This window comes from Narcine bancroftii, chromosome 2 (genome assembly GCF_036971445.1).
Source record: "Narcine bancroftii isolate sNarBan1 chromosome 2, sNarBan1.hap1, whole genome shotgun sequence".
In the NCBI taxonomy this organism is placed as follows: Eukaryota; Metazoa; Chordata; class Chondrichthyes; order Torpediniformes; family Narcinidae; genus Narcine; species Narcine bancroftii.
In genome coordinates, this window is record NC_091470.1 from 27,521,197 (window position 1) to 27,534,886 (window position 13,690).

The 13,690-nt window shown below is 45.6% G+C and overlaps 1 protein-coding gene across 5 annotated transcripts in view; it reads right to left on the reverse strand.

The window, feature by feature from the left end:
- vrk1 (VRK serine/threonine kinase 1) overlaps positions 1 to 1,366 on the reverse strand; it is a 71,795-nt gene extending 70,429 nt beyond the window's left edge. For 4 of the 5 annotated variants that reach the window (XR_011351089.1, XR_011351090.1, XM_069916157.1 and 1 more), the window contains exon 1: positions 1,281 to 1,363. Coding sequence is in view for 2 of the 5 variants with exons in the window: in XM_069916157.1 (XP_069772258.1) it covers positions 1,281 to 1,348 (68 nt within the window). In the remaining 3 variants the exon portion in view is untranslated. Of the gene's footprint in view, positions 1 to 1,280 lie in introns of all 5 variants that reach the window. The other variant, XM_069916162.1, reaches the window with a different exon arrangement.
- Positions 1,367 to 13,690: the final 12,324 nt, after the last annotated feature.

Consider the following 13,690-nt stretch of genomic DNA (forward strand, 5'->3'; position numbering starts at 1 on the left):
TTTTCAACTTTCCACATTACTTTCTCTCAGTTAATTTTTTATTTTCACTTTTCATACTTCTAGCTTTCCACAGCATCCGGTGATCATCGGTTTATTGAAAATTCAATTTAAAACTATCCAAAATATGTCCCGAGTTGCAAAAAGAAATCACATTCACCATAAATGGAGATCTTAACAGGAGTTCCTTAAATTAAAGCAATGTGATTTAAGCTCCTCTGGACATGATGTGCAAAGTGTGACTGCAGCAAGCAGCTGGGCCCATGTTCCAACCCTCACTTCCTCCACTCTGCAGGAGGGGAGGGGAGACCAGGAGAGATCACATTAAATGCAACTACAACCACAAACCTAGGATTTGTTGTTGGTGTGGGAACATTTCAGTGCATCTGTACATGGCAGTTAATAATCATACTGGTCCAAAACCCTGTCTGCACCCCCCCCCCCCTCCACCAGTCCCCCCCCCTCCACCAGTCCCCCCCCCTCCACCAGTCCCCCCCCTCCACCAGTCCCCCCCCTCCACCAGTCCCCCCCCTCCACCAGTCCCCCCCTCCACCAGTCCCCCCCTCCACCAGTCCCCCCCCTCCACCAGTCCCCCCCCTCCACCAGTCCCCCCCCTCCACCAGTCCCCCCCCTCCACCAGTCCCCCCCCTCCACCAGTCCCCCCCCTCCACCAGTCCCCCCCCTCCACCAGTCCCCCCCTCCACCAGTCCCCCCCTCCACCAGTCCCCCCCCTCCACCAGTCCCCCCCCTCCACCAGTCCCCCCCCTCCACCAGTCCCCCCCCTCCACCAGTCCCCCCCCTCCACCAGTCCCCCCCCTCCACCAGTCCCCCCCCTCCACCAGTCCCCCCCTCCACCAGTCCCCCCCCTCCACCAGTCCCCCCCCTCCACCAGTCCCCCCCCTCCACCAGTCCCCCCCCTCCACCAGTCCCCCCCCTCCACCAGTCCCCCCCCTCCACCAGTCCCCCCCTCCACCAGTCCCCCCCCTCCACCAGTCCCCCCCCTCCACCAGTCCCCCCCCCTCCACCAGTCCCCCCCCCTCCACCAGCCCCCCCCCTCCACCAGCCCCCCCCCTCCACCAGTCCCCCCCCCTCCACCAGCCCCCCCCTCCACCAGCCCCCCCCCCTCCACCAGTCCCCCCCCCTCCACCACCCCCCCCCTCCACCAGCCCCAGCCCGATTGACGCCGGCGGAACTGCCTGACAAACCCCGCTCACCGAACGGCGGCCGGGAATTTGCGCCCCCGCATCGACCACCCCCACAACACAGACCCCTCTCCAGCTCACCTCCTCTTCGTCCAAATTTTGGCGCACAAACTCCGACCAACAAACCGAGCACTATCCGCGCTTCTCATTGGCCAGCTGCGCTTGAGTAACAGCGCTTTCCATTGCTCTCATGTGACTCCGCCCAGGAGCCGAGGGAGGAGGGGGCGGGACCAGCGACAACTGTCAATCAATTCATCTGCCAGGTCCCTGCTGGGTCCAGAATTGCAAATAACAGCAAAGAGTCCCTGAAAATGCTCAACAAATCCATGAAAAGTTGCTGAAAGAGAAAAAAAAGAAAAGCGAGCTAATAGTTCCAATATTTGTATGGCAATTGCAACACGTTTAAAAGTATTATTTTTATGGAGGGGTAAATGTCCACGTCAGCTGCAGGCTCATTGGTGATTGACGAGTCCGATGCGGGACAGGCAGACACAGTTGCAGCGGTTGCAGGGGAAAATTGGTGGGTTGGGTTTTTCCTCCTTTGTCTTTTTTCAGTGAGGTGGGCTCTGCGGTCTTCTTCAAAGGAGGTTGCTGCCCGCCGAACTGTGAGGCGCCAAGATGCACGGTTTGAGGCGATATCAGCCCACTGGCGGTGGTCAATGGGGCAGGCACCAGGTGCTTTTTTTACGCAGTCCTTGTACCTCTTCTTTGGTGTACCTCTGTCACAATGGCCAGTATTATTAAAGAGTATTATTACTGAAATATAATTATGCTAGATCACTTAAGAAGAAGCCTTCCTCTTCTCTGATTAATCTTGCAGGAGTAAGTTCACCAGGGCTTCAAGATTGGAGGAGAGAGGAGAGGTTTAGGGATGGAATTATAGATTGGCTAACGATAGACAAATGTCAGCATATTAGAGATCTATTGAGAGCGCCCTGGACTGCTGGATCACAGCGCAGTGTGGGTGCTGCAGAGAAATGGATCGGACGGTCAATCCACAGGGCCAGCGTTGTCCCCGCTCCATCCTCAACATTCATTGGAGCGCCTTCATCCCTAACGTCGAAGTACTCGAAATGCCAGAGGCTGACAGCATTGAATCCACGCTGCTGAAGATCCCGCTGCGCTGGGTGGTCACGTCTCCAGAATGGAGGACCATCGCCTTCCCAAGATCGTGTTATATGGCGAGCTCTCCACTGGCCACCGTGACAGAGGTGCACCAAAGGAGAGGTACAAGGACTGCCTAAAGAAATCTCTTGGTGCCTGCCACATTGACCACCGCCAGTGGGCTGATATCGCCTCAAACCGTGCATCTTGGCGCCTCACAGCTCGGCGGGCAGCAACCTCCTTTGAAGAAGACCGCAGAGCCCACCTCACTGACAAAAGACAAAGGAGGAAAAACCCAACACCCAACCCCAACCCACCAATTTTATCCTGCAACCGCTGCAACCGTGTCTGCCTGCCCCGCATCGGACTTGTCAGCCACAAACGAGCCTGCAGCTGACGTGGACATTTACCCCCCTCCATATATCTTCGTCCGTGAAGCCAAGCCAAAGAAGAAGAAAAAGAAGAGTGGCAGAGAAGATCACTAGGGTCTCCCTCTCCCACTCCCCACCCCCTCCCATCCCGGGATCGTTATCTGAAGAAATTGTGCAAAATCATTGAGGACCCCTTCCAACCCACACACACAGCATCTTTCAGATGCTCCCATCAGGAAAGCGATACAGGAGGATCAGACCCAGCACCACTAGGCTGAGGAACAGTTTCTTACCACGGGCAGTGAGATTGCTGAACGACCAAAGGAACGGTTCACACCAACCATCCGAGACTCGCACAGATACAAAACAATATTAATTTATTTATTTGTATGTACTGTCTCAATACTTATCCTGCAAATGCATTGGTTGTCTGTATGTGCTTTATGTCTGGTTCAGTGGTGCAATGTTAATTTTTGAGGAGCCGGAGCTCAGCAAAAACGGCGACAAGGAGGTGCTGGAGCCGCCCCATGAGGTGGCTCCAGTGAGCTCCAGCAGCCCTGGTCTGGTTCTGTGTTCGCATCATTGGAATCGAGGACAGGAGAACGCTATTTCGTCAGGTTGCCCTTGGCAATCAGGTGACAATAAACTTGACTTGGCTTGAAAATGAGTAACAAAAAACAGAGAAAGCTGGAAATTCAAGTGGACAATGAATGGCTGGAGCAACTCAGCTGAACCCTGGATCAGACCTGAAATGCTGAGTGACCATTTCTACCTATTGATGCTGTCCGACCTGCTGAATTCCTCCACCCATTCTTTGTCTCTTCTACATATTTACGTTACACAATGTATGTGATATCTTTATCATTATTATCACTCGATGAGTGGTGAAAGTTTAATTTCCAATATGGAAATTAGTAAAAGAGGTAAACATTAAATTACCACAATATTTTAAATGTTTACATTTTAATTTTATTTAAATGTAGACACATAGCACAGTTAATAGGCCCTTTCAGGCCACACGCCTATACCACCAAATTACACCAAATTGACCTAAACCCTCGGTATGATTTGAAGGGTGGGAGGAAACTGGAGCTCCCAGAGGAAAACCTCAGCAGATTTGGGGAGAACGTACAAACTCCTGACAGACAATGTGGAACTCAAACCCAATTGCAGGTCAATGACACTGTAACAGCATTGCGCTAATCACTACACAAACCATGCAGCTCTCCAAGATAGAAGAAAGATATAAAATATTGATATATAAATATTCGCAGAAGTTGTTAGTACAAAAAAATGGATGTTTCAATAGTGTAGATTGATCTTTAGTTGATCCCAGACTAGTTACAATTAAAGGTTAAATCATCAAAATCTGTAGACTCTGTGGTTGAAGTAAAACACAAAATGGTGGAGAAGCTCAACAGGTCAAACAGGGTCTTTTATGTAGCAGAGTTAAAAAATACTTAACCGACGTTTCGGGCTTGAGCCCTTCATCAAGGTACGGGAGAATACTGGCAGGCATCCAAACAAAAAGGTGGGTGGGGGAAAGGGGTTAACAAAGGCAGAAGATGAAAGATGGAGAAAGGAGAGAGGGAGAGCAGCAATGAGAGAGAAGCGGGATGGCTGGGTGGGGAAGGGGGAAAGGAGGGGAGAACTGGAAAGACAGGAATGGGGAGGGGAATAAAAGGTGAGCAAGTTAAGGAGAAAGCAGAGGTCAATATTAATGCCATCTGGCTGGAGAGTGCCCAGATGGAAAATAAGGTGTTGTTCCTCCAAACTGCAAGTGCTCAGAGTGGGTTAGTCATAAGGCCATGGACAGACATCTGAATCTGGGAGTGTGACTCAGATTTGAAATCGTTGGCTACTGGAAGGTTGCTGTTGTTGCGGACTGAGAGGAGGTGCTCATGAAGCAATCTCCCACTCTGCAGCCCCTTTCACACTGGATAACCAATAAATTGGCTGTTCAATTAACAGGTTAAAGAAGCCGTTTTTGCTGTTCACACTGGACCACAGTTAACCTGTTCTCTGCGTCCTTTCACACTCAGACCAGGCAAACCCGGGGTGGATCGACTATCCTCCACTGGAGATGCATTGAGCCCTCCTAGAATTCCACGTGGCAGAGAAACCGCTCCAAAATGCTCCGTGCATACAGCCCTTTCATTATGCCAAAGTACACTGGGACATCGGGGCTTTAAAGGAAAAGGCAGTTAGTTCCTTGCCTACCAGTGGTCACTCTCTCTCTCCCTTCCCTCTGTCTCTCACAGACATATCTATCTATCTATCTATCTATCTATCTATCCTTAATTGATGTATGTTCCCACTTCATTGTGTGTGTGTGTGTGTGTGTGTGTGTGTGTGTTTTCTGATACTGAGGTAGGTGTATATAGGTCGGCACAACAACATGGATTGTACATAAGACTTAATTATGTTTTAATTAGGCATAATTAATTTTGTTTAAATACAAGATCATAATAAATTGATCAGGATTTAGTAAATTGAATACAAAGTTTATATACCTTCTTTTTAATCTTTTGTTTCCTTCACATTTCTGTATGCACGTATGTACGTCATCAATGCGCCAATTTGACCTAGGATAGTCCATGTTTCCTTCACACTGGGCTAATTGGCACACAGGCATCTGATCGCCCCGAGGATGATACGCCCTACCTAGGTAGTCTGTCCCTAGGGTGATCTGATGTCTGCGTGCTGATTCACAAGAATTCACACTGACACATTAATCGGTAGATTGGCAGTTAATTACTGTGTGTAGTGGACGTCGAAAGAACCAAAGACTTGTTGATCCAAACCTAGGCTTTTATTAACTAAAAGACTGGAGCATATCCCAAGTAGGTCGACCAGTCCAGAATGACCTGGTCTAGCTAGGAGCAATCCTTTAAGACCTGCCAGTAGGTGTGTCTACACTCTCAGCCAATCACAGTCATCCTACACTACCATCTGTACCTATGTACATATACACATTGGTGATAGAATCTGTACAATCACACTGGGAAAGAGTGAAAAGGGCTTGTGACCGGTCTCTCAGATGTAGAGAAGGCCTGATGATATACAAATCAAGTGTTGCTTCACTTGAAAGGTCTGCTTGGGGCCGCAGACCGTGGTGAGGGAAGAGGTGTGGGAGCAAATGTTGCACCTCATGCGGCCAGAGGGAAAGGTGCTGGGGTGGGGTGGGGGGTGCAATAGGTGGGAGGAAGAAGTGCATGAGGGTGTCACAGAGGAGCAGTTGCTGCGGAAATGTGACTGGTGGTAGGATCCTGCATTAAGCTGGAAATTCCAGTGGATAATGTATTGGATGCAGAGGTTAGTAGGGTGGTAGGTAAGGATGAGGGGGGCCAGGACAGATGAGACAGAAATGGAGGAGATGCAGGTAAGGGCTGAGTTGATGGTGGTGGAGGGGAAGCCACGTTGGTGGAAGAAGGCAGACATTTCAGAAGCTCTGGACTGGAAGACCGCATCTTGGGAACAGATGCAGCAGAGACAGAGAAATTGAGAGAAGGGAATGGAATCTTTGCAGGGGACAGGGTGTGAGGAAGTGCAGTCAAGGCAGCTGTGTGAGTTTGAGGCTTTGTAGTATATGTCAGTGGAAAGCTTGTCTCCCAAGATGGAGACAGATATGTTTTTTTAACACAGCCGTTGTGTTCCAGGAAATTTTTCCCATTTTCCAGAATGCAGTCTGTGTAAAAAGAACTGAATGGGAATAAGGGACTCATTCCCATTCCTAGATTTTACCTCCTTGGATCGTAGCTATTTTCATAGATCCCCTGCAGACTAAACTGAACTGCAGGCGATCCATAAACAATGAATAGGAGCTCACTGACAATGTTGCCACTGTGGCGCTGTACATCGCACGTATGCTTTACGTCACGGTTCATGTCGATGCAGTGACGTCGTACATCCCATCTCTTTACATACCTTACTTTTGGTATTCTGTCTAAATTCTCAGACAGATATGGATATTTGAAATTTTGGTCATTCCTGTGTGAACGGCCACTGAGAGAAGATAGGGAGACACTTCCAAACTGAAAAATTACATAAGGTCTATGTAAAAAACATAAGAGAGATAGAGGAAGGGGAGAGTGTTATCGGAGGTGGACCAGGAGGAACAACTTATTTTCTGCCTGGGCACTCTCCAGCCAGGTGGCATTTTCATTGACCTTTCTGCTTTTTGCTAAATTTGCTCGTATCTTTCCCCTCCCCCTTTCCTGTCTTTCCAGTTCTCCCCTCCCTTCCCCCTTACCCACCCAGCCATCCCTCCTCCTGCTCATTTCTGCTGTCCTCTCCCTCTTTTCTCTACCTATCATCTCCTACCTTTGCCACCCCTCCCCTACCATTTTGTTTGGACGCCTGCCGGTGTTCTCTCATCCCTTAAGCCTGGAACGACAGTTCTGTATTTTTATCTTTTCTACATAAAGGACACAGTTTGACCTGCTGAGCTTCTCAAGCAGTTTATGTTTTCACAATTACAGTTAAGGCCAGAGTTAGCGTAGTTCAGAAAGTTTAGCTGCCCGATAGCTGTTGGATAAATATTGTTCTTAAACCTGCAGGTGCTGGACTTCAAGTTTCTGTACCTTCTGTCTGAAGGAAGCAGCAGCAAAAAAAAAAGGCTAAAACGAGATTCTGACCGAATGTTAGGATTCCTTTCTGATGTTAGCTTCCTTCATGAGGCAGCATCTCACATAGATGTCTCCAATGTTTGGAAGATTTCTGCACATAATGGATTTGATTAACTTTGCCACTTTGTGCAACCTTACGTGTTCATGGGCCCTTGATTTACAGGTTCCCAGTTGGCTACTGGGAGGTCGCTGTCGTTGCAGACAGAGAGGAGATGCTCAGCTAAACAATCTCCCAATCTGCAGCCGTTTTCACACTGGATAACCAGTAAATTGGCTGTTCAATGAACTGGTTAAAGAAATCATTTTTGCTCGACCACTGTTAACTGGTTCTCTGTGTCCTTTCACCACTCACTCGCCCTGGGGAGAGGGTCACCTATCCTCCACCGGAGTCGCTTCGAGTCATGGCGAACCTTCCCTCCCAGTCAATATACTTTCCACAGTACACCTAGAGAAGTTGATAGAATATTCAACAACAAACTAAATCTCTTCAGACTTCTCAGAAAGTAGGAGTTGCTGTGCCTTCTTCACTTGCTTTGATGTACAGACAGACCCCAGGTTGAAAACACCTGATTCACGAACAACTCATATTTACATACTGAGAAGCCAACCAGAAGTAGAAAGCTGTGAACTTCCGGGTTTGAACGTGGTTATGCATAGAATACTCTTGCGCGATGCCGCAGTCACCCAGCAGTGAGTGAAGGAGGGATGGAGGGGGAGAGCGAGCGAGTGAGCGAGCATGCAAGAGGGAGGTCTGGTGAGGCAAGGGAGGGGTGAGCGAGCAAGTGAAAGAGCAGGAGGGAAGGGGTGCGAGAGAAGGAGCCAAGTGCGGATCAGAAGGAACAAAGATGCTGGAGGGCCATGGGGTCGGGCTCCGAGGCACTGCCATCGCCAAGCATCATGAGAGAGTAGCCATCTCTCCATCATCTTCTCCTATGTTAACTTTAAATCATGATCTTATGAAATTCAGATTCAGATTTACATTTATTGTCAGAGTACATACATGACACCACATACAACCCTGAGATGCCTTTTCCCTGTGGTGGGAGCAAATTACCATTAATTGGTAATTCAAAAATTGAACTGTATACAGTGTAAACATCTGAACAAATAAAATAACTGTGAAGAGATAACAAATGCAAACAAACTGACTATTCAATGTAGAGAGAACAAAAGAAAATCAATGAAGTGCACAAGTACGAGTCCTTAAATGAGTCTCTGACTGAGTTTGTCATTGAGGAGTCTGACAGTGGAGGGTAGCAACTGTTCCTGAACCTGGTGGTGTGAGTCTTGTGGCACCTTGTGATAGTACAGATCTATCACCAATGTATATAGTGTATATAGCTACAATATCTAGACTGTGCTTACAGCGATTGGCTGAGAGCTAAGCCATGCCTACTGTCTGGGCCTTAAAGGGTTGTGTCCCTAGCCAGGTCGGATCATTCCGGACTGGTTGGCCACCTGTGAAGAGCTCCTGTCTTTTGCTAATAAAAGCCTTGGTTTGGATCAACGTCTTTGATTCTTTCGACGAGCTCTACACACCTATACCTCTTTCCTGATGGCAGTAGTGAGAACAGAGCATGTGCTGGGTGGTGTGGGTCTTTGATGATTGCTGTTGCCCTCCAAAGGCAGCGTTGTGGGTCAAGTTTTGCCTGTGATGTCCTGGGCTGTGTCCACTACCTTTAGGAAGGCTTTATGCTCAGGAGTTTGACTGTATGTAGTTACTTTTTTGTTATGTACTGTGTTGTTGTGTTTAAGATGTTTTAGTGTACAGGTACACGATCCATTATCCAGAACCCTTGGGGGACAGTATGTTCCGAATTTCGGATTTTTTCAGATTTCGGAAAGCCCACCTGGATTGTGCTGCCATATCCACCCCCACCCCCCTTCCAGTCGCATGGCTGTCTCCCCCAACCGCCTGTCCTTTGGCCGCCTCCCCCAAGTGCCGGGCACCTCTCTCCCCACTTACCGGATTTTGGAGCTTTCCAGATTTTAGAAGTCTGGATAAAGGATCGTGTACCTGTATTGGGAAGTGTTTTATATGTATATAAAGGTAAATATACTATATACTAAGATAATCATTTGACTAACTGACGCTAATTAAGGACTGTATGTACCCATTCTGACTGACAAGGCAGTGGAAGCCATTTTTAACCCAGGGACTGCCTGTACTGTCTCCAAGATTGACCTTTCAATATGTAAAATCCCAGTAACTAACCCTCTCGTTCCAATTTCGATGCTTATCTTATTCCAAATATTAATTAAATGATCCCCAGAGATGTTGACACCCAGGATTTTGAAGTTCTTGGCCCTATCCACTACTGAGCCCTCAGGAGGGAGATGAATCAGCTTGTTAAATGGTGTAACAACAACAACCTTGTGCTCAAAGTTAGCAAAGCCAAGGAGATGATTGTGAACTTCAGAAGGAAGTCAGGGGAACATGGCACAATCCTTGTCGAGGGCTCAATAGTGGATAGGGTCAAGAACTTCAAAATCCTGGGTGTCAACATCTCTGGGGACCATTTAATTAATATTTGGAATAAGATAAGCATCGATATTGGAACGAGGAGGGTTGTTTTGCCCTAAAATGCCTTTGATACAGAATCGATGTATTCCATTTTCAATGGATAATCAATTTTTAAAGATTTGGTCTTGGAAAGGAATTAGATATCGAGAAGATTGTTATGAAGGAAGGAACTTAATGTCATTTGAACAATTTAAAAATAATGGGATACAAAATAACACGTGTTTCTGTTATTATCAATTAAGGACTTATTTAAGAGATAAATTGGGTCCACCAATGTTATTACTGAAATGTGGAGATGTGGAAATGCTGATTAGCAATAGACATATAAAGAAATTTATTTCAGCTATACACACTTTATTGCAGAAGGGGACTCCCAAGCAGGGGATCCATAGATCCAGACAGTGATGGAAGATAGATTTAAATATTAACATTGGCGAGCAAAATTGGTCAGTTATGTTGAAAAACAAAATAAATGTTAGATTAGTTCAATATAATTTTTTACATCAATTATTTCTCAAGCCACAGAAGTTAAATAGATTGAAATCAGAGTTATCAGACCAGTAATTTAGATGTTGCTGTGAGGCTGAAGAACACACAGGCTATTGGTGACTCAAGTCGAGGAGCACACATAGGATGCAAGCTGCTGCTGAGTGCAGTCAAAGGACTCGCACTGGGCTGCGGACTATTGGAGACTGGCTGAAGGGGTACCAGCCATTGGAACCGAGATGTAAGAGAGTGGAGTAGGTGCCAGAATCTTTCAGATCATATCAAGGGTTTGCATCTGGAGCTCGAGTTGCTGATGTTTTGGATTGAAGGCTGTGTGACTGCAAAGGCTGCCGGATCCCTGGAGGCGAAGCCACGGACACTCAATGACAACGGGGGGACACTCTTTTACCTCTCTTTCTCTGGCCGTAAGGGGCGCTGGACTATTTCCGCTGATGGCAAATCTTCATCCATCTTATGGTAGACTAAGGAAATTTTGGGTCGTATCACATTTTATATTTTGATACATGATAATAGAATAATCTTGAATCTTGAGCCAAACTGAGATCTTGGCAATTTGTCAGTTTTGATGCAATTACAGAAACAGGAAGAGATTTATAAATTTTAAATTTAGACAAACAGCATGCAGTAACAGACCCTTTCAGCCATGAGCCTGTGCCACTCAATTACCAGTGCACCCAAATGACCTACAACCCTCAATACGTATTGAACGGTAGGAGGAAAGCGGAGCCCCCAATGAAAACATACGAAGACACAAGGAGAACGTACAAATTCCTTACAGAACTCGAACCCCGGTCCCGGTTGCTGGTGTCGCAACAGCGTGGCACTCACCGCTGTATTAACTGTAAAAAGATGAAGCCAGAGAGATGTTTAGATGGCACTTTCCCAAGAGTAATGAAAACAAATATTTGTAGATGCTGGAAATCTGAAACAAAAAGAAGAAACACTCAGCAACTCAGACAGCTTTGACCCACAAGTTAAGTCATTTCTCATCTCATAGACCAGGGGTTCCCAACCTTTTTGTTCCTCTGTACCTCTTGGGCATTTTTATAAGTTCCCGTGTAACCCTAAAAATTAAGGATTTAAAAAAACACAACATTGTGCAATCTGACTGCAGATTACACCACGTGTATTGTACAGTAGTGGTTATTCTCTCAGACCCAATGTACCCCCTGAAAAGTGCAAATGTACCACTGGGGGTACATGTACCCCAGGTTGGGAAACCCTGTCATCGATGCTGCCTGACCTGCTGAGTGTTTCCAGCATGTTCTGATTTTTTTTTCTTATTTATTCTAATATCCTCGGAATTTAAATTGGGTTTCACAACACTGAATGGCAAGATAACACTGAATAGTTTTGATACATGCAAAAATCTGAAAATTAAAATCTATCTTGTATATCACATTCCTCTGTGTATCACCCACATGCAGTAAAGGCGCACATGGGATCTGAAAAAATAAATATCTTAATGATACTTGAACACTCACTGCAAAATTATTTGCTTTAGTAGTTGGTAGTAATTTCAGTTTTAGGTCAACTCTCATTGTCGCCCTGTGAAATTAAAATAAGCATGGTATTATGTATAAAATTTTTCTTCAATTTATTTCTCCTCCTATCTTGGACCCCAAGGTGTTGGTAAAGTGCAAATGACTTGTTCCTGTTGCTGTGACTTTGAAGGAGTCGCAAGGAGACCAAAACTGTGGCTTCAACAAGCACAAGGAGATCTTCAGAGTGAGATCTGGTGAAAGAATCATCTGTAGAATCTCTCACTTCTTTGAGTCCCTTCGAATTCAAAGCCTATCAAGATTTTTATCATCGATACTTCTAAAAAAATATGAGTAGCTGATTCAATTACATAGTTTAGTTCAATTTCCTGAGTGTAGATGAACGGTTCCATAGAGTTATGTATTTACAAAGGAAACCCAACTGAACTGACAAGATTCAAAAGCCTGGAGCCTCCATGTCAATGCCATTACGAAGAAGGCTTGCCACCGGCTATACTTTGTAAAGAGTTTGAAGAGATTATGGATGTCACCAAAGACTCTTGAAAACTTCTACAAGTGTACCGTGGAGAGCATTCTAGCTGGCTCCATCACTGTCTGGTGCAGGGGTGCCAATGCTCAGGACAAGAAAAAACTCCAAAAGGTTGTCAACTCAGCCTGCGACATCACAAGCACTAGTTTTCACTCCATCAAGAGGCAGTGTCTTAAGAATGTAGCCTCTATCCATAAAGGCCCCGACCACTCAGACCATGCCCTCTCTGTTACCATTGGAGAAACGGTACAAGAACCTGAAGATGAGCACTCAGAGGCACAAAGACAATTCCTTCCAACTCTGCCATCTGATTCCTGATTGAACAATGGACCACAGACACTGCCGTACTTTGAATTTTTCTTATTCTTTCACTATTTTTATTTATTTTGCTGCCACAAAATGACGAATGTCGTGACATGTTCATGACAATAAATTCTGATTTTGATTCTGAAGATTCAAACACCTTTGTTGGGACAAAATACATTACATAGATGGTTTAAAAGCTTTTGAGCTCAAAAGTATGGACATTCAAACAATATTATTTTTATTACGGTATTGTGGGAGGGATGATTCTCTTCCTCATTTGAAGATTGTTTCCTATAATAGTTGCTACTTTATCTTACACTTTATACTTTCTGACTATGGCTGCCTCTCCATAACGCTTGAATTAAGCAAGCCCATGAACCTTGGTGGTCTAGGTACTGGTACAGAACATCAAAGCAGAGCACAGACATGCCTTTACTAGAGAGACCAAATGTTGTTTAACCTGTTACTGTTGCAGATAAATGAGTGCTAAACTGAATCCATTAATGTCCTTAGTTCCTACCAGCAAAGAAATCGGAAAGAAAGATATATAAAATACACATTTAATAGATTAATATTATAATCCTTAAAAAAAAAAGATAGATTCACAGGTCAATAGTTTTGGATAAAATTTCAGGGTCCTATTCACACTGGGAATCAATCTATAAAATTCAGTGCCATGGTCAATCATTCAACATGACTAGAATGGTCGATATAGAGCAGGGGTGTCAAACTCAAATTCACGGAGGGCCAAAATTAAAAACTTGGACTAAGTCGAGGGCCGAACTAAATATTTATTGAAAATTTTCAACAACATCTGCATGTTTTCTCTTCTTTCAACATACGTAATGTTAAACTTTTTCTTATTAAAATAAATGTTTAATAATAGTTTGGGATAAACTCTTTCATTGTCATTGTCATTGTCATTGGCCCATTTCCTTTGGAGCTCTGAAACCGTGCACATGACGAGTCAATGAGGGATGATTAAAGCAGTGGTCTTCAAACTTTTTGTTTCCACCCACA